General features: G+C 50.1%; 1 protein-coding gene across 3 annotated transcripts in view; it reads left to right on the top strand.

Annotated features, from left to right (window-relative positions):
- The window catches only part of ap4b1 (adaptor related protein complex 4 subunit beta 1), a 49281-nt gene extending 29714 nt beyond the window's left edge, over positions 1-19567 (top strand). For all 3 annotated transcript variants that reach the window (XM_080497499.1, XM_080497498.1, XM_080497500.1), the window contains 4 exons: positions 7044-7251; positions 7923-8237; positions 9017-9163; positions 19071-19567. In XM_080497499.1, coding sequence (XP_080353625.1) covers positions 7044-7251; positions 7923-8237; positions 9017-9163; positions 19071-19507 — 1107 coding nt within the window. In that variant the 3' untranslated portion in view covers positions 19508-19567. The remainder of the gene's footprint in view (positions 1-7043; positions 7252-7922; positions 8238-9016; positions 9164-19070) is intronic.
- The last annotated feature ends 2308 nt before the right edge of the window (positions 19568-21875 follow it).

Below are 21875 nucleotides of genomic sequence, written 5' to 3'. Positions count from 1 at the left end.
GGTTCATCAACCATTTGCAGCTTTTACTGAGAAGGTCAAGGCGACCGCAGCTCGTAAGATCCCACAAGTAGAAAGTTGTATGAGCTGCAATTAGGGTTGCAGAATTCTGGGAATTTTCAAAGTTGGAAACGTTACATGGGAATTTATGGGAATTAGCGGGAATTTATGGGAATAAAACAGAAATGTACAAAGTTCAAAGTTGGCCCTCAACAGGGGTCCAAGAACCTGCTCTATCTCCCTTTTGCTACGTCTTTTGAATAGAGGGAGGAATTAACACCGTTAACTGGCCTTCATGTTCCCTTCTAATAAATGTGAATATTACTACAACTACTGTCAGCAGCCCAGGACAGCTGTGGCTACAACACTTTACCTCCACCTGTGTGACTGCTGGGAGTGAATAATGCTTTCTGCGCACGCTTTTAGTCACCTCGAAAAAAGCATTTAGTTTGCAGCTTGCTTTACTGTAGGAGGAATTTAACTGGACATGTTCTACCCCTTTGCAACCCGAGCTGCAATTTGAAAGAAGTCAAGACATATTATTATTATTGTGTACAATTTTTGCAGAAACAATATGCACTTTAGTGGAAGCCTTTAAAAAAGGCTGTTTATCGAGTGCAGACAATGGAGATTTCTGTCCTCCTGGTGAGGACTCTGATGTGTTTTGTTCCTTCGTATCTTGATGGTCAATGCTTCCAGTGGGTGACAGGTGCGGACGAAGCCACTTCAGCACCTCAAGTCTTTCCTTCAGACACATGCTTTTTGAAATATACACTCAATATAAATAACACTATGCTTTTAAATTAAACACTACTACCAAACCTGATGCATTTGTGCCTATTTAACTGCATAATCAAAAATGTGGACTTCAGAATCAAGGACATGTTGTTTGTCTGAGCAGTACTGAGTGACACTTACCTGGATTCTTTCTCAGCTGTGGTTAAACAGTAAACGAACAAATGAATGTTGAACAAATTGAGCAGATGACCTTTGCACTGCTCTGGGCGGTGGCTGGAAGCAAGCAGCTTCTCTTGTCAGAACACAAAAGATTTGCTTGTTAGGTTAACACTGCCTGCCATGCCTCAGTTTGCACATGCAAATCCTACTTTGAATATGAAAACCAGGCGTATCAGAGCTGGTTTGTTGTTCCTTTTGCATTATTTCCATATCCAGTTTCATTAAGATGTTATCAAGTGAAATTTATTCCTACAACACCATTCAGACAAGGTCATTTCAAGGTGCTTCACAAGAACAAGAAACGTACTTTCAAAGAAAAGGTAAAAACAAGACAATAAATAGTGAAAAAAGACAGAATTTAAAGTTAAAAAGCGAACATAAAGCAAAAGTTACACCGTAGGAAGAATAACAACAGATGACCCCAGCAATAAGTTACATATCGACTTTGTTTTTTTGTTTTTTTTAATTCTTCTTTATGAGTTTTTATATTTTGACACAATAAAACATACAGAACATTGTAGAACAGGGAGTGACCAGTAGATAACAATTGTTTCTCAATTAAAGAAAAGGTATCAACAATAAAGATGAGAGAGAGAAAGAAAGACTAACTATAGTCTACATTTTCAGTATGGAATTGGGTCTTTTTGCATTGGTGTGTGTCACCATCTTACCCCAACATGCATCAAACCAACCATGTTTATCATTAACCAGCCATGTTTATCATTAACCAGCCATGTTTATCATTAACCAACCATGTTTATCATTAACCAACCATGTTTATCATTAACCAACCATGTTTATCATTAACCAGCCATGTTTATCATTAACCAACCATGTTTATCATTAACCAACCATGTTTATCATTAACCAGCCATGTTTATCATTAACCAGCCATGTTTATCATTAACCAACCATGTTTATCATTAACCAGCCATGTTTATCATTAACCAGCCATGTTTATCATTAACCAACCATGTTTATCATTAACCAGCCATGTTTATCATTAACCAGCCATGTTTATCATTAACCAACCATGTTTATCATTAACCAGCCATGTTTATCATTAACCAGCCATGTTTATCATTAACCAACCATGTTTATCATTAACCAGCCATGTTTATCATTAACCAACCATGTTTATCATTAACCAACCATGTTTATCATTAACCAGCCATGTTTATCATTAACCAGCCATGTTTATCATTAACCAGCCATGTTTATCATGAACCAACCATGTTTATCATGAACCAGCCATGTTTATCATTAACCAACCATGTTTATCATTAACCAGCCATGTTTATCATGAACCAACCATGTTTATCATTAACCAGCCATGTTTATCATTAACCAGCCATGTTTATCATTAACCAGCCATGTTTATCATTAACCAGCCATGTTTATCATTAACCAGCCATGTTTATCATGAACCAACCATGTTTATCAGTAACCAGCCATGTTTATCATTAACCAGCCATGTTTATCATTAACCAGCCATGTTTATCATGAACCAGCCATGTTTATCATGAACCAGCCAGTCAACTCTCCCTCCTATAGATTTCCACTGTGGTTTCCCACCATAATGTTAAAGTTGGTCTGTCCAAGGAGAACCATTTCTTGGTTCTAGTTGTTCTGCTTGCTACCAGCAAGGCACTAACAAACACTTATCTTTTTGTTCCCAGTTCTGTGGTTCACATCCAAAAAACATGGTTTTCATTTCAAAGACAAATGTCCAGTTCAGAATGTCCTGCAGTGTTCCATGAATGTCCGTCCAGTATTGTGTGATGAAGAGTCCCAGACAATGTGTGTGAGGTTTGTGCTGATTTCCACATGGTCTCCAGCAGACGGGTGTTTCCGTCGTAGTGAGCCTTCTGACATGGAGTGATTCTGGTTTTCCACCCGAACTCTCTCCATCTTGTAGAAGCACATATCGACTTTGTTAATCGTGATTTAAATTAATCCGATTTTAATAAGATGAGTTGATCTCAGATACACTAGAAGTTTCTTCCAAGATAAGAACATGGAAACTCAAGCTGGGTTACCATGGTTACCATGGTTTTCAGCCTGGTAACTGAGTGAACCTGATCCACATGATTCTTCTTTTTTGTTTTTTATTTCTCGTCTCCAGCGGGCACATGTTTTTCCCACTTGACCCGTCGGTCGGCAGCCACCCAGCGTGGTGCTGGACTGACCTGGTGTGGGCCGAGGGGTTTGCTCAGGGACTCACGGTGCTTGTTTTCAGGACTGTGGGAGGAAGGAACCCACACACACAGGGAGAACATGCAAACTCTTCACAGAAAGGCCTCGGCCCCACATTGGATCTGGGACCTTCTTGATGTCGGGGCTCCCCACTGCGCCCCCGTGTGGCCTGATAACAGAAGAAATAGTGACTTTTATCTGAGCTATTCGATCCTTCACAGACAGGGAAGAGACTTTCAAGTTGATCCTCCACACATTTGGCTTTTCCACTCAAGCCTGTAAAAAAACACCATCTGATTGGTGAGAGCATGACGTTTTCCTGCACCTTCTTCAGATCCCCACTGATGAATTTCAAGTAAAGTTTGTTTTCTCTGTTCAGACAAAAAAGTAGAACACTTGCACATGTGTGATGGAGGCATTCTGGAAAAAAAATACATTCTGGAAACCTTTTGAAAGAGGCTCACAAAACCATTGACATGGAAACAGATAAAATGCCCTTTTCACTTTAAAAACGTAGAAAGTGCCTGGAGAACTTCAGTCATCACTTGCAGCTCCATGATAGGAAAATAATAATATTAAAGGACAAGTGACAATAATATATTACAATTATTAAAAAAGAAAATATGGATTGTCAATAAAAAGACAAAACCCAGTATTTGCAAGATGATAAATAATCTAACTATACACTCTTGTACTTGTTCATAATGTGATTCAGGTGGACAGAGCTGTTATTGTAGTGTCATTGTCTGAGCTGTCACCACTGTTTGAGTCACTTGATGACTTTCATTGAGTTCAGCTGACAGTTGGACAGTTCAAGGGATTTCTGGGAGTCGTCTATCTGGGAGTCGTCTATCTGGGAGTCGTCTATCTGGGAGTCGTCTATCTGGGAGTCGTCTATCTGGGAGTCGTCTATCTGGGAACCGTCTATCTGGGAACCGTCTATCTGGGAGTCGTCTATCTGGGAACCGTCTATCTGGGAACCGTCTATCTGGGAGTCGTCTATCTGGGAACCGTCTATCTGGGAGTCGTCTATCTGGGAGTCGTCTATCTGGGAGTCGTCTATCTGGGAGTCGTCTATCTGGGAGCCGTCTATCTGGGAGCCGTCTATCTGGGAGCCGTCTATCTGGGAGCCGTCTATCTGGGAGTCGTCTATCTGGGAGTCGTCTATCTGGGAGTCGTCTATCTGGGAGTCGTCTATCTGGGAGTCGTCTATCTGGGAGTCGTCTATCTGGGAGCCGTCTATCTGGGAGCCGTCTATCTGGGAGCCGTCTATCTGGGAGCCGTCTATCTGGGAGCCGTCTATCTGGGAGCCGTCTATCTGGGAGTCGTCTATCTGGGAACCGTCTATCTGGGAGTCGTCTATCTGGGAACCGTCTATCTGGGAGTCGTCTATCTGGGAGTCGTCTATCTGGGAGTCGTCTATCTGGGAGACGTCTATCTGGGAGTCGTCTATCTGGGAGTCGTCTATCTGGGAACCGTCTATCTGGGAGTCGTCTATCTGGGAGTCGTCTATCTGGGAACCGTCTATCTGGGAGACGTCTATCTGGGAACCGTCTATCTGGGAGCCGTCTATCTGGGAGTCGTCTATCTGGGAACCGTCTATCTGGGAGACGTCTATCTGGGAACCGTCTATCTGGGAACCGTCTATCTGGGAGTCGTCTATCTGGGATGAACCAACACAGATCATGTGTGGATGAATGCCAGCCTAAATGTTTCTGCCTCCTTAAGGACTCCAAGGTCGACTCCAGGTCAGTTTGTGTCATATTTCCAGGAAGAGAAGTATGTTTAGTGTCGTTGACCTGGTCAGACTGGTTGAACTGGTTGAACTGGTTAAAGGTGAGGGGAATGGGCCCCAGGGACTGTGATGGAAGCTAAGGTGGTGAGGGGAATGGGCCCCAGGGACTGTGATGGAAGCTAAGGCGGTGAGGGGAATGGGCCCCAGGGACTGTGATGGAAGCTAAGGCGGTGAGGGGAATGGGCCCCAGGGACTGTGATGGAAGCTAAGGCGGTGAGGGGAATGGGCCCCAGGGACTGTGAGGAGCCACACAGACCTACTGCTTGTGGACTTAGTGTGCTGTCGGTCAAAGGGAGTCACTAGTGGAACAGTCTTCCTTTCACAATAAGAGAATGTACCACACTCTCAACCTTTAAACTGTGGATGAAAGAAAGCCCAGTCTGTCAATACTTTAGCTGTCTGCTATTTAATATACAGTATGTCATGTTTGGAAATGTATTTTTTTATTTTATGTTTCATGTGTCTTGTGTCACCTGCCGAGGGACAACAGGTGGGAATTAGCATATTTGCTATAATCTGGCATATTTACACTGTTTTACAGATGTTCATTTATATGCACTGTCCCTATTAAATAAGCTAATAAATATTTAAAAGGAAACTAAAGAATCAACTACTGGTGATTCATGCATGTGGTGTACATGTGGCCTCATATTCACAGGGTATAATGTGTGTGTGTGTGTGTGTGTGTGTGTGTGTAGGCTCAGAATGCATGCACACATACACATATGGACCTTGTTGTGGTGGAGACAGTTGTGTAGCTGTACGGCAGCAGGTGCAGTGGATGTGGTCACGTGTTTTGACTGAAACATGACTGAAACATGACTGAACAGCTTTTTTGAGTGTCCTTTTTCTCATAATGTTGAGAAATTCATGCACAAATCAAAATCATTGTTGTATATGTGAAATTGTGAAAAAATAAACAAGTGAAATGAAGTGAATAATAGTCATTAGTCTATAGTAATAGTCAATAATAGCATTCTAATAGGATCTTACCGGACTCAACTGCGGCTGGGGATAATAATAATAATAATAATAATAATAATAATAATAATAATGGTTCACGTTTCTCATCATTCAGCTCAGTTTTGTCTTTTTCTATTCATGGCTCTGCTTTCAGTGCTCAGAGGTTCTACTGTCCACTAACTGTCCACTAACTGTCCACTCACTGTCCACCAACTGTCCACCAACTGTCCACTAACTGTCCACTAACTGTCCACCAACTGTCCACCAACTGTCCACCAACTGTCCACTCACTGTCCACCAACTGTCCACCAACTGTCCACTAACTGTCCACTAACTGTCCACTCACTGTCCACCAACTGTCCACCAACTGTCCACTAACTGTCCACCAACTGTCCACCAACTGTCCACTAACTGTCCACTCACTGTCCACTCACTGTCCACTCACTGTCCACCAACTGTCCACCAACTGTCCACTAACTGTCCACCAACTGTCCACCAACTGTCCACTAACTGTCCACCAACTGTCCACTAGCTGTCCACCAACTGTCCACCAACTGTCCACCAACTGTCCACTAACTGTCCACCAACTGTCCACCAACTGTCCACCAACTGTCCACTCACTGTCCACTCACTGTCCACTAACTGTCCACCAACTGTCCACCAACTGTCCACCAACTGTCCACTCACTGTCCACTAGCTGTCCACTCACTGTCCACTCACTGTCCACCAACTGTCCACTAACTGTCCACTCACTGTCCACTAACTGTCCACCAACTGTCCACTCACTGTCCACCAAATGTCCTCCAACTGTCCACCAACTGTCCACCAACTGTCCACTCACTGTCCACTAGCTGTCCACTCACTGTCCACTCACTGTCCACCAACTGTCCACTAACTGTCCACCAACTGTCCACTCACTGTCCACTAGCTGTCCACTCACTGTCCACTCACTGTCCACTAGCTGTCCACTCACTGTCCACTCACTGTCCACCAACTGTCCACCAACTGTCCACCAACTGTCCACCAACTGTCCACTAACTGTCCACTCACTGTCCACTCACTGTCCACTAACTGTCCACTCACTGTCCACTAACTGTCCACTCACTGTCCACCAACTGTCCTCAATGTCTCCCAGGGCAGGCAGGCTCTACTGTGGTTGCTGAGTGTGTATGGAGAAGGACTCTCCAGCGCCCCCTACACCTTGGAGGTGTTCACCGAAGAGGTGAAGAGCGAGATTTCTCTCGGGGTCAAGCTGGAGCTGCTGACCGCCACCATGAGGTTGTTTCTGGCTCGGCCTGCTGAGACACAAGACACACTGGGACGACTGCTTCAGTACTGCATAGGTCTGTGTTCTCTGTTCTCGTGACACTCATGAAGTCCACATGCCCCAGGTCTGTGAACACGCCTGGAGCAACATGCCTGTGCCATTTCAACAGGTTTTTCTATCTTCTTTGTTTTTCTGCTCCTGATCCAGCACATGGCATTGAACCCAAATTTGAGCCTCTGAAAAATGAACCCCCATAGTGTCTCTGGCGTCACCACAACCACAAATATGACTAATGACCACCACCGCCTGCAGGGCTGTCACAGAGAGATTGTGTAGTGGCAGTGGCACGCACACACACACACACGCGCACACACACACACACACACACACACACACACACACAGCCAGCCTCCTGACTGAGCAGTGGTGTCACTGCCAGCCAGGGGCCAGAGGGGGGGCCAGAGGGGGGGCCAGAGGGGGGGCCAGAGGGGGCCAGTTTGGGAACCACAGGACCTCGATTCAGTTGTGTTCCAATCTCCTTTCGCGTTTCACATGATTTTCTTATTCTTGATACTTTTTTTACTCTGTAAAACACATCTTGAATACAAAAACTGGAACGTAAATGACTTTGTGTTCTATCATTTGGGCATTAGAATTGCTTTCATGTTAGACGCTGGATCTCTCAACGTGTGCTTTGCAACCAAAAGAACTTAAAGACTTGAACTTTGACCTTTTGTTCCTTTGCAGAGGAGGAGTCCGACATGTGTGTGCGTGACCAGGCGCTTCTCTACTACCGCCTGCTGCGCTGTGGGCTGCAGGAGACACGCAGGGTCCTTCAGGCCAGGAGGTCGGACCTCTCCCTGGGCATCTTCATTGGCCACCCAGCGGAGCCTGTCGGCCAGTGGGCACGCAGTTTTAACACCATGGGGCCCCTGAAGGAGGGAGCCGTGGAGACAGAGCCTGCCAGGAAGGGGAATCCACAACATGTGACTTGTGACCCCAAGCCGAAGTCCGCCCTGCCGGACGCACTGAGCTCCTGCCACACTGAGGCGGGTCCTTCAGGTCAGTGGAGAGCAGGGGATTCCCTCTGTACTGCTAATGTGTCCTTGTGTGAACCGGCACTCCTTTAGAAGCAATCAACAAAACAACCCGTCCGTTTTGGGGACAAAGTCGAAGTTGAACTTTTTGGTAACTTACTTGACCCCTGGCTGCAGTCTGGCCTCTGGCCTCCGTGGGGATCAGAACTTCAGTCATATCACAAAATTCACTCACTCAGATGACTCGGTTCCTTAACACAGATTTGAGGTATTCTCATTCCCAAGTAATAATTACAGAAATAACGTGGATTTGGTTCTTCCTCATTAATAAGACCCTTCATTTAAAAACAGAATTTTGTTTTTACTTGTGTTATGTTTGACTAATGTTTACATTTGTTTGATGGTCTGAAACATTTAAGTTTGGAAAACATGCAAAAAAGTGAGAAATCAGGAAGAGCAAACACTTTTTCACACCTGTGTTAGATTGCAGGTCCAATACTGTGAGAATTTGAATATTTCTAGAAACTCTTCACATGAACAGAGTTACAGTGACATTCTGTACAGAGAGAGACACACAAACAATAGTCTGCAGTTTAGATGTTGAACTAAACTGTACAGTCCACCGCTGAATACTGTTCACACATTAAAGAGGAACATTAAAAAAATAGTTCCAGCAACGGTTCTCTAGCATCACTGTTGCTGCTGCCTTTTGTTCCATCCCCTTCTACCTTCCCTGATCCTTCATGGCTTCATGTTTCGTCCTCTCCTTCGTCCCATGGCTCCCCTCATGCTCTCGGGGTCCAGACGGTGGCGGCGGCGCCCAGCCTGCAGACACTTGCTCTGGTGTCGTGGCTTCCAGCACTCCGGCCCTCTTGACTTTGTCCCTGTCGCCTGTCGTCAGCCCCGAGGAGTTTGAGCGCTTGTGGCTGCAGCGTCTGCATGAGGAACCAGGTAAAGGAATGAATGACGGGTAAATTGTGTCACTTGTGGCCGATCCATCGAAAGCACCCGATGTTGTGATGAATGTGCAAGCTTTCCAGATACAGATTTTAAGTTTCTAAAACTTCAGTGTCCTTAGAGATAGGTTGTCCTTCTCTTTAATGCAGCATTTAAAAAAAATCAGCACTGTGGGAAACAAGTGTTCTGCTGGGTAATATGGGAGTACCAGTTGTTTGAGGCCTGGCATTGTCCACATGAGCCCAATGGCACTTTTCCACTCACACCTACTCAGCTCTACTCAACTCAACCCAACTTACCATGCCTTGCCTTGCCTTGCCTCTACTCCACTCAGCCTCGGCCGTTTTCCATTACAATGTAGTACAACCACGGCGTGAAAAACTAATCACCCCCGGTATGATGCTGTTGGGATCTCACAAGACCACAGAACGTTTGCTCATTTCCAGGGAAAGACAATTTTCATTTGTTGTGATACAGTCATGACATATGTAGTCTGACCCAGGAACGTGATTGACCTTCACACCCAGTGGGGGGGGCGGGCCTTTTACCACAGCATCCTCCCCCACTTTCTGCTCACAAGACACTTCCCCCATTCACTCAGCCAGTCACTGATTGGTTGAAGCTCTCAGGATTTCACACCTTCGAATCCACAAACTTTCAACAAAAGCCTGAAAAAGCCAGTGTTGCAAAAGAGTTTTCTCCAGTGAACACCCAGGAAGAGCTGCTGACGCTCACCCAGCGTTAGCATACAGCTAACACTCACCCAGCGTTAGCATCCAGCTAACACCAGAGGCCTGCAACCAGGGCCTTCACTCCTCAACTCCTCTGCTGACCGACCACGAGGGTCAGACCTTCCCCTGATCCAGAGACCAGCACCCAGAGTCTGATCTCCCATCAAGCAGGAAAACCAAGCAGTTCCTCCAGGACGGACCAGGGAAACGACGCCTCACAGAACTTCTTTGTGTTTTCCTCAACCAGCAGGAAAACCATCACAGACCTGAGCGACCAGATCCTCAGTCTGGACAAAGGAACAACCAGGAGCTGCAAAGAAGGACTCCTGAAACATCAACTTCATCTTCTTCTCCTCAGCCTGCAGAACCAGCAACCACAGTTAGCAGGAGGTGCTAACTACAGGAGAAGACACCAGCTTCCCTCCAGCAGGACAACAACTGAACTCCTTCAAGGAAGTGGGAACAACAACTGGGCTTTACCTGAGATTAGTTAAACCTGATGCTATGATAGAACTGTTTAACTTTATGAAGATGTGTTGATTCTGTTACAGTGATTGAGTTCTATAGATAATGATATTAGGAGCAGTTATCAACCTGTAAACCAACGTTAGCTCTGCCACAGACACAGGGTCTGCATGCTAATCTTTGCTTTACTAACTAGTTAACTCACAACCCTACACATATCACATCAAAGACAACATCACACAGTAACCGAACACCATCTGACGACTCCTGACGTTTTACAAAACAAGTCTCATTCACATCAAGTCATTCTAGAAATGGTCCTTTAGCAGAGACACACAGGAAGCAGACGCTAAAGACTAGCTTCATGTTCCATTGTTCTTCAGCACATGGTGGAGACCCAGGACAGACTTCCTGTTCTCTGATAACCTCCATTTGAATGTAGTTTCTTGTGATCCGCCATCTTGTTTTGTAGTTCATCACACGTCTCTCACACACACACACACACACACACACACACACACACACACACACACACACACACACACACACACACACACACACACACACACACACACACACACACACACACACACACACACACACACACACACCCAGCTGTATATAGGTAGTTAGAATCTGTGTTTTATTTGTTTTCATTGTTAATAAATATATTTTTTGGAATCATACTTGCTGTTTTATTAATGAGCACAAAGGAGAATGAAATGTCGACCTCTTCTGTGTCAAGAACTCCAAAATCCTTCAATCTTTACTGTTAATTCTGGTAAATGTAATTAATTTAACTATTAATTCAAATTCCTGATTAACTGTTTAGTATATCTTATGAGACTGATAGAACTGAATTGACTATCATTTCCTGTTAAGACAGTGGAGCTCCGAGGTTCTGATACACATCAGATTACATTTCAACATTATTATTAATAACAATGTCAATGTAAACGATTCTCCCCTGCAGGTCTGGATTTGGAATCCTATCAAAATAAAAGTGGAGAATCACATTGCAGGTAGAATTCCTCCAGACCAATCAGAATGAGGCTCAGTAGTGGGCGTGGCCTCCACCTGCCTGTATGACCTCCCTCCATGCCTGGGCTCCTGATGGGGGGAGGTTCTCCTGAGGGACGGCCTTCCAGACTGGGACCAGAGTATCAGGAACTCCTGGACAGTCTGTGGTTGGTGGACGGAACCAGACATCATGTCCACATGTCCTCCATTGGACAGAGGTCTGGGGGACGGACAGGCTCGTCCAGAGCATCAATACCTTCATCATGAAGAACACATGAGGCCTGGCAGAACCCAGGTTCCACTGCACCAGCATCTGGTCTCACACTGGGTCTGAGGTTCTCCTCCTGGTCCCTGATGGCAGTCAGGGTTCCTCTGGCTAGAACATGGGGGACTGTGGGTCCTCCTGGTACCTGATGGCAGTCAGGGTTCCTCTGGCTAGAACATGGGGGACTGTGGGTCCTCCTGGTCCCTGATGGCAGTCAGGGTTCCTCTGGCTAGAACATGGGGGACTGTGGGTCCTCCTGGTACCTGATGGCAGTCAGGGTTCCTCTGGCTAGAACATGGGGGACTGTGGGTCCTCCTGGTACCTGATGGCAGTCAGGGTTCCTCTGGCTAGAACATGGGGGACTGTGGGTCCTCCTGGTCCCTGATGGCAGTCAGGGTTCCTCTGGCTAGAACATGGGGGACTGTGGGTCCTCCTGGTACCTGATGGCAGTCAGGGTTCCTCTGGCTAGAACATGGGGGACTGTGGGTCCTCCTGGTACCTGATGGCAGTCAGGGTTCCTCTGGCTAGAACATGGGGGACTGTGGGTCCTCCTGGTCCCTGATGGCAGTCAGGGTTCCTCTGGCTAGAACATGGGGGACTGTGGGTCCTCCTGGTACCTGATGGCAGTCAGGGTTCCTCTGGCTAGAACATGGGGGACTGTGGGTCCTCCTGGTACCTGATGGCAGTCAGGGTTCCTCTGGCTAGAACATGGGGGACTGTGGGTCCTCCTGGTACCTGATGGCAGTCAGGGTTCCTCTGGCTAGAACATGGGGGACTGTGGGTCCTCCTGGTCCCTGATGGCAGTCAGGGTTCCTCTGGCTAGAACATGGGGGACTGTGGGTCCTCCTGGTACCTGATGGCAGTCAGGGTTCCTCTGGCTAGAACATGGGGGACTGTGGGTCCTCCTGGTACCTGATGGCAGTCAGGGTTCCTCTGGCTAGAACATGGGGGACTGTGGGTCCTCCTGGTCCCTGATGGCAGTCAGGGTTCCTCTGGCTAGAACATGGGGGACTGTGGGTCCTCCTGGTACCTGATGGCAGTCAGGGTTCCTCTGGCTAGAACATGGGGGACTGTGGGTCCTCCTGGTACCTGATGGCAGTCAGGGTTCCTCTGGCTAGAACATGGGGGACTGTGGGTCCTCCTGGTACCTGATGGCAGTCAGGGTTCCTCTGGCTAGAACATGGGGGACTGTGGGTCCTCCTGGTCCCTGATGGCAGTCAGGGTTCCTCTGGCTAGAACATGGGGGACTGTGGGTCCTCCTGGTACCTGATGGCAGTCAGGGTTCCTCTGGCTAGAACATGGGGGTCTGTGGGTCCTCCTGGTACCTGATGGCAGTCAGGGTTCCTCTGGCTAGAACATGGGGGACTGTGGGTCCTCCTGGTACCTGATGGCAGTCAGGGTTCCTCTGGCTAGAACATGGGGGACTGTTGGTCCTCCTGGTACCTGATGGCAGTCAGGGTTCCTCTGGCTAGAACATGGGGGACTGTGGGTCCTCCTGGTACCTGATGGCAGTCAGGGTTCCTCTGGCTAGAACATGGGGGACTGTGGGTCATCCTGGTACCTGATGGCAGTCAGGGTTCCTCTGGCTAGAACATGGGGGACTGTGAGTCCTCCTGGTACCTGATGGCAGTCAGGGTTCCTCTGGCTAGAACATGGGGGACTGTGGGTCCTCCTGGTACCTGATGGCAGTCAGGGTTCCTCTGGCTAGAACATGGGGGACTGTGGGTCCTCCTGGTACCTGATGGCAGTCAGGGTTCCTCTGGCTAGAACATGGGGGACTGTGGGTCCTCCTGGTACCTGATGGCAGTCAGGGTTCCTCTGGCTAGAACATGGGGGACTGTGGGTCCTCCTGGTACCTGATGGCAGTCAGGGTTCCTCTGGCTAGAACATGGGGGACTGTGGGTCCTCCTGGTCCCTGATGGCAGTCAGGGTTCCTCTGGCTAGAACATGGGGGACTGTGGGTCCTCCTGGTACCTGATGGCAGTCAGGGTTCCTCTGGCTAGAACATGGGGGACTGTGGGTCCTCCTGGTACCTGATGGCAGTCAGGGTTCCTCTGGCTAGAACATGGGGGACTGTGGGTCCTCCTGGTCCCTGATGGCAGTCAGGGTTCCTCTGGCTAGAACATGGGGGACTGTGGGTCCTCCTGGTACCTGATGGCAGTCAGGGTTCCTCTGGCTAGAACATGGGGGACTGTGGGTCCTCCTGGTACCTGATGGCAGTCAGGGTTCCTCTGGCTAGAACATGGGGGACTGTGGGTCCTCCTGGTACCTGATGGCAGTCAGGGTTCCTCTGGCTAGAACATGGGGGACTGTGGGTCCTCCTGGTCCCTGATGGCAGTCAGGGTTCCTCTGGCTAGAACATGGGGGACTGTGGGTCCTCCTGGTACCTGATGGCAGTCAGGGTTCCTCTGGCTAGAACATGGGGGTCTGTGGGTCCTCCTGGTACCTGATGGCAGTCAGGGTTCCTCTGGCTAGAACATGGGGGACTGTGGGTCCTCCTGGTACCTGATGGCAGTCAGGGTTCCTCTGGCTAGAACATGGGGGACTGTTGGTCCTCCTGGTACCTGATGGCAGTCAGGGTTCCTCTGGCTAGAACATGGGGGACTGTGGGTCCTCCTGGTACCTGATGGCAGTCAGGGTTCCTCTGGCTAGAACATGGGGGACTGTGGGTCATCCTGGTACCTGATGGCAGTCAGGGTTCCTCTGGCTAGAACATGGGGGACTGTGAGTCCTCCTGGTACCTGATGGCAGTCAGGGTTCCTCTGGCTAGAACATGGGGGACTGTGGGTCCTCCTGGTACCTGATGGCAGTCAGGGTTCCTCTGGCTAGAACATGGGGGACTGTGGGTCCTCCTGGTACCTGATGGCAGTCAGGGTTCCTCTGGCTAGAACATGGGGGACTGTGGGTCCTCCTGGTACCTGATGGCAGTCAGGGTTCCTCTGGGTAGAACATGGGGGACTGTGGGTCCTCCTGGTACCTGATGGCAGTCAGGGTTCCTCTGGCTAGAACATGGGGGACTGTGGGTCCTCCTGGTACCTGATGGCAGTCAGGGTTCCTCTGGCTAGAACATGGGGGACTGTGGGTCCTCCTGGTCCCTGATGGCAGTCAGGGTTCCTCTGGCTAGAACATGGGGGACTGTGGGTCCTCCTGGTACCTGATGGCAGTCAGGGTTCCTCTGGCTAGAACATGGGGGACTGTGGGTCCTCCTGGTACCTGATGGCAGTCAGGGTTCCTCTGGCTAGAACATGGGGGACTGTGGGTCCTCCTGGTCCCTGATGGCAGTCAGGGTTCCTCTGGCTAGAACATGGGGGACTGTGGGTCCTCCTGGTACCTGATGGCAGTCAGGGTTCCTCTGGCTAGAACATGGGGGACTGTGGGTCCTCCTGGTACCTGATGGCAGTCAGGGTTCCTCTGGCTAGAACATGGGGGACTGTTGGTCCTCCTGGTCCCTGATGGCAGTCAGGGTTCCTCTGGCTAGAACATGGGGGACTGTGGGTCCTCCTGGTACCTGATGGCAGTCAGGGTTCCTCTGGCTAGAACATGGGGGACTGTGAGTCCTCCTGGTACCTGATGGCAGTCAGGGTTCCTCTGGCTAGAACATGGGGGACTGTGGGTCCTCCTGGTACCTGATGGCAGTCAGGGTTCCTCTGGCTAGAACATGGGGGACTGTGGGTCCTCCTGGTACCTGATGGCAGTCAGGGTTCCTCTGGCTAGAACATGGGGGACTGTGGGTCCTCCTGGTACCTGATGGCAGTCAGGGTTCCTCTGGCTAGAACATGGGGGACTGTGGGTCCTCCTGGTACCTGATGGCAGTCAGGGTTCCTCTGGCTAGAACATGGGGGACTGTGGGTCCTCCTGGTACCTGATGGCAGTCAGGGTTCCTCTGGCTAGAACATGGGGGACTGTGGGTCCTCCTGGTCCCTGATGGCAGTCAGGGTTCCTCTGGCTAGAACATGGGGGACTGTGGGTCCTCCTGGTACCTGATGGCAGTCAGGGTTCCTCTGGCTAGAACATGGGGGACTGTGGGTCCTCCTGGTACCTGATGGCAGTCAGGGTTCCTCTGGCTAGAACATGGGGGACTGTGGGTCCTCCTGGTCCCTGATGGCAGTCAGGGTTCCTCTGGCTAGAACATGGGGGACTGTGGGTCCTCCTGGTACCTGATGGCAGTCAGGGTTCCTCTGGCTAGAACATGGGGGACTGTGGGTCCTCCTGGTACCTGATGGCAGTCAGGGTTCCTCTGGCTAGAACATGGGGGACTGTGGGTCCTCCTGGTACCTGATGGCAGTCAGGGTTCCTCTGGCTAGAACATGGGGGACTGTGGGTCCTCCTGGTCCCTGATGGCAGTCAGGGTTCCTCTGGCTAGAACATGGGGGACTGTGGGTCCTCCTGGTACCTGATGGCAGTCAGGGTTCCTCTGGCTAGAACATGGGGGTCTGTGGGTCCTCCTGGTACCTGATGGCAGTCAGGGTTCCTCTGGCTAGAACATGGGGGACTGTGGGTCCTCCTGGTACCTGATGGCAGTCAGGGTTCCTCTGGCTAGAACATGGGGGACTGTTGGTCCTCCTGGTACCTGATGGCAGTCAGGGTTCCTCTGGCTAGAACATGGGGGACTGTGGGTCCTCCTGGTACCTGATGGCAGTCAGGGTTCCTCTGGCTAGAACATGGGGGACTGTGGGTCATCCTGGTACCTGATGGCAGTCAGGGTTCCTCTGGCTAGAACATGGGGGACTGTGAGTCCTCCTGGTACCTGATGGCAGTCAGGGTTCCTCTGGCTAGAACATGGGGGACTGTGGGTCCTCCTGGTACCTGATGGCAGTCAGGGTTCCTCTGGCTAGAACATGGGGGACTGTGGGTCCTCCTGGTACCTGATGGCAGTCAGGGTTCCTCTGGCTAGAACATGGGGGACTGTGGGTCCTCCTGGTACCTGATGGCAGTCAGGGTTCCTCTGGGTAGAACATGGGGGACTGTGGGTCCTCCTGGTACCTGATGGCAGTCAGGGTTCCTCTGGCTAGAACATGGGGGACTGTGGGTCCTCCTGGTACCTGATGGCAGTCAGGGTTCCTCTGGCTAGAACATGGGGGACTGTGGGTCCTCCTGGTCCCTGATGGCAGTCAGGGTTCCTCTGGCTAGAACATGGGGGACTGTGGGTCCTCCTGGTACCTGATGGCAGTCAGGGTTCCTCTGGCTAGAACATGGGGGACTGTGGGTCCTCCTGGTACCTGATGGCAGTCAGGGTTCCTCTGGCTAGAACATGGGGGACTGTGGGTCCTCCTGGTCCCTGATGGCAGTCAGGGTTCCTCTGGCTAGAACATGGGGGACTGTGGGTCCTCCTGGTACCTGATGGCAGTCAGGGTTCCTCTGGCTAGAACATGGGGGACTGTGGGTCCTCCTGGTACCTGATGGCAGTCAGGGTTCCTCTGGCTAGAACATGGGGGACTGTGGGTCCTCCTGGTCCCTGATGGCAGTCAGGGTTCCTCTGGCTAGAACATGGGGGACTGTGGGTCCTCCTGGTACCTGATGGCAGTCAGGGTTCCTCTGGCTAGAACATGGGGGACTGTGGGTCCTCCTGGTACCTGATGGCAGTCAGGGTTCCTCTGGCTAGAACATGGGGGACTGTGGGTCCTCCTGGTCCCTGATGGCAGTCAGGGTTCCTCTGGCTAGAACATGGGGGACTGTGGGTCCTCCTGGTACCTGATGGCAGTCAGGGTTCCTCTGGCTAGAACATGGGGGACTGTGGGTCCTCCTGGTACCTGATGGCAGTCAGGGTTCCTCTGGCTAGAACATGGGGGACTGTGGGTCCTCCTGGTCCCTGATGGCAGTCAGGGTTCCTCTGGCTAGAACATGGGGGACTGTGGGTCCTCCTGGTACCTGATGGCAGTCAGGGTTCCTCTGGCTAGAACATGGGGGACTGTGGGCCGCCCAAAGAAATATCTCCTTCCACCATTACTGACCCAAACCGCTCATGCTGGAGGATGTAGCTGCAGTGGAACGTTCTGCATGGTGCTGCAGTGGAACGTTCTCCATGGTGCTGCAGTGGAACGTTCTCCATGGTGCTGCAGCAGAATGTTCTCCATGGTGCTGCAGTGGAACGTTCTCCATGGTGCTGCAGCAGAATGTTCTCCATGGTGCTGCAGTGGAACGTTCTCCATGGTGCTGCAGCAGAATGTTCTCCATGGTGCTGCAGTGGAACGTTCTCCATGGTGCTGCAGCAGAATGTTCTCCATGGTGCTGCAGTGGAACGTTCTCCATGGTGCTGCAGCAGAATGTTCTCCATGGTGCTGCAGTGGAACGTTCTCCATGGTGCTGCAGCAGAATGTTCTCCATGGTGCTGCAGCAGAATGTTCTCCATGGTGCTGCAGTGGAACGTTCTCCATGGTGCTGCAGCAGAATGTTCTCCATGGTGCTGCAGTGGAATGTTCTCCATGGTGCTGCAGCAGAATGTTCTCCATGGTGCTGCAGTGGAACGTTCTCCATGGTGCTGCAGCAGAATGTTCTCCATGGTGCTGCAGCAGAATGTTCTCCATGGTGCTGCAGCAGAACGTTCAGGAATATTTCTTGAAGTGCTTCAAAAGACACATAGAACAGACTCGTGGAGACTTTGGTCTGAGCGTTTTAAGAGAAGCTAAATTATTCTATATCAATTCGTATCACGACTCTGATAATGAGTCAGATGAAGAAACTTTGTGTAAATAAGTTTGTACCCTCTTCTCTGCTCTGTCCCCGACGGAGGGGTCTGTGCCTAGAACGGCTATTTCCATGGAATCATTCATGAAGTAACGTTTTAAACTGTAACATGAGGAACGTTTTCATTACAGTCTTGTCGAAAAATTGTGTTTCTTTGATTGGTCAAAAATAAATTCTGACCACGAGGAGGGAAACGTTATTTATTAATGATCTGCCACTGAAGGATTCTGCTTCTTCTCAGGATCCTGCTCACATGTTTTCATGATCTACAAACTCAGCAGCCATGTTTGTCGTTTGGCGGCGCCAGAAGGATGGAATGAGCGAGGTGTGTCGCCCACCAGGGTGAGAACCAGCAAGGGTTCTCACCCTGGTGGGCTCACCCTCTTTCTGTTTCTCTTGCAATGCTCAGACCGAACCCGAACCAGGCACTCGTCTGTGTCTTCAATAAGTATTCCTGGCTAATAAACTTTGTTGAAACAAAGTTTTATTCCAAAGCAGTATTAATATAGAAAATATTAATAATGATCCACAAAGCTCGTGTTAAATTTTCAGAGCTATTTTGTGTCATTTTGTGAAATGGTTATATTTTTCAGTTGTGGAAATTGTTGGTGTTACACACTTTGTAGTGGGACCGGGTTGTTAACTCTGATGATCCATTGAGTTGAATGCAGCTCTGCTCATCACCACTAGGACATGTGCACAAGCTAACACCTCGCTCTCTGTGTTCTGCGTGAAGGTTTTGAAGAATCAGAAGAGGAGGAGGACTGTGTGTGGGTAGAAGAGTGTATTGAGTGCACAGCTATGTGTCACTGCTCCCCACAAAGCCTCCAGGCCACCATGCAACTGGTCAACGTCCAGACCCTGGCCTTCACGCCACCACAGGCGCTCCCCTGGAGGATCTACCTGTACACCCACGCCCAGCATGGCCCGTCGCAGCGCTCACTCATCCTGGGCCAGCTTCTGTACGCCGGGCCGGCGAGCCGGCGGGGGGGCCTGCCAGCAGAGACTGAAGAAGACGAGCAGGGGAAGGACGAGGAAGCAGGAGCAACAGCTGGAGTGGCCGAGGACGGAGAGAGGAGTGGAATCAAAGTCACTCTGAGGTGTCAACCAAGTGATGATGCATGTGTGAGAGGATTTATCTCTGTTATTAGAACCGTGCTGAACACACACTGACTGAATACACTTAATCAATATCGGCCATGTAAGGTGTGAAAAGATGGGCAAATAAAAACATCCTGCACAACCTTGTTTTCGCAGCATTTGACTTCTGTGCAAAAGTTGAACGCAACTACAAATGTCAAATAAAGCAACCCTAAAGACAAGGCTTCCATTCGGGCGTCACAAGCGTTAACATAATTTCAGCAGAAGCCAGACCAACGTTACAAAAGGCTGATTGAGGGGCAAATGTCTTAAAGCACTGTGCATTGAGCTTTTCACATTTGTCTCCGTCCGGAGCCCCTAGTGGCCAGAGAGAGAAGTGTTTCAGTCTGGAGCCCCTAGTGGCCAGAGAGAGAATTGTTTCAGTGTGGAGCCCCTAGTGGCCAGAGAGAGAATTGTTTCAGTCCGGAGCCCCTAGTGGCCAGAGAGAGAATTGTTTCAGTCTGGAGCCCCTAGTGGCCAGAGAGAGAATTGTTTCAGTGTGGAGCCCCTAGTGGCCAGAGAGAGAATTGTTTCAGTCCGGAGCCCCTAGTGGCCAGAGAGAGAATTGTTTCAGTCTGGAGCCCCTAGTGGCCAGAGAGAGAATTGTTTCAGTCTGGAGCCCCTAGTGGCCAGAGAGAGAATTGTTTCAGTCTGGAGCCCCTAGTGGCCAGAGAGAGAATTGTTTCAGTCTGGAGCCCCTAGTGGCCAGAGAGAGAATTGTTTCAGTCTGGAGCCCCTAGTGGCCAGAGAGAGAATTGTTTCAGTCTGGAGCCCCTAGTGGCCAGAGAGAGAATTGTTTCAGTCTGGAGCCCCTAGTGGCCAGAGAGAGAATTGTTTCAGTCTGGAGCCCCTAGTGGCCAGAGAGAGAATTGTTTCAGTCTGGAGCCCCTAGTGGCCAGAGAGCGAATTGTAATAATACATTGGTTTTATATCACGCTTTTCTTGGCACTCTCACTACATCCACCCTCTGACCACCACCAACCACTCTCTCTCTCCCTACATTCACCCTCTGACCACCACCAACCACTCTCTCTCTCCCTACATTCACCCTCTGACCACCACCAACCACTCTCTCTCTCCCTACATTCACCCTCTGACCACCACCAACCACTCTCTCTCTCCCTACATTCACCCTCTGACCACCACCAACCACTCTCTCTCTCCCTACATTCACCCTCTGACCACCACCAACCACTCTCTCTCTCCCTACATTCACCCTCTGACCACCACCAACCACTCTCTCTCTCCCTACATTCACCCTCTGACGTCTACATGACGGTCAGAACTAATAGAAAACAGTTATTTTCCCAGGCCGTCATCATGACGTCTATTCAGCAGCCAGAACTGATGACAAATGACATAAAACTGCTGGACATCTTTAGCCCCGGTTCCACCGCACACAAGTGCCGGAACCGAGCGGAGCGGTACGGAATAGAGACCCCGACCGAAATTTTGGGTCGTGTCTCCACTGCAGAGAGGAGCGTGAAAAGTGGGCGGGGCTTATGAGCTCCGCAGAAATGTGACATTATAACAGAAAAGAGCGTTGTCAGATGTAGATCTTATGAATCCTCTGTTGTTGTTTAAATTCTCCACTTTGCACTGTTATTTTTTGCAGCGGAAAAAAAAACCAGTTACTTTTTGCAGTGGAGAGCTGCAGCCGCAACTTCCATGTTTGTTTTGAGAGAGCGAGTCCCTCAGCCACTTGCCGGCGACTTGGGGCGACGTGTCCCGCACTCGAGCGCTGGGGGGCGGGGCAAGTGGCCGGAGCGTTCCCCCCGGTTGGCTGAGGCACAGACACGGGAGTCTGAGCTTTCTGCTCAAACGCAGGAGGTTCTCCACTCCGGCGCTGATCGCGGTCCGGCAGCTCAGCGCCGGAACACGGAGGCGCTGAGCTCCGAGCGCCACTGACCGCGGCTGAACAGAACGCTGACCGCCTCTGGGAAGTGGAGCTGCCGGAGCGCGGTCAGCGCCGGAGACCAAAGCTCCAGACTCCGGTGTCCCGGGCGTGCATCAGCGCCACGGCGAGCGCTATGCTGCAAACAGAAAACTCCAACGCGATGCAAAGTCCCTCCCCCCGGTCTCCCCCTGCCTCAAGTCACTCTTTCACCACAAACACTAAAGCTGAGCAGCAAAGAAAAGAAAATGAAAATAAAAACAACCAGAGCACAGCTGACCACACTGACAGCAGAGGATTCATCCAGCCAGCACATTAGCATATTGAGGGCGTGTCGTAAATCACTGACCAATCAGCAGACAGCAGCTCAAACTCAGACCCGTTCCGTGGTCCTGGTACCCCAACGGAAGGGGAGCGGCAAAGCGGTTGCCTTTGAAGCGGTTTAGACCACATTCCTGTGGTGACACGTGAACCGGAGCGGTTCAGACCGGTCTAGGCCGGTACTTT

Source organism: Blennius ocellaris (assembly GCF_963422515.1).
Source record: "Blennius ocellaris genome assembly, chromosome: 5".
NCBI classification, from domain to species: Eukaryota; Metazoa; Chordata; class Actinopteri; order Blenniiformes; family Blenniidae; genus Blennius; species Blennius ocellaris.
Note: the sequence above shows the minus strand (reverse complement) of the source record. Positions and strands in the feature narration are given on the sequence as shown.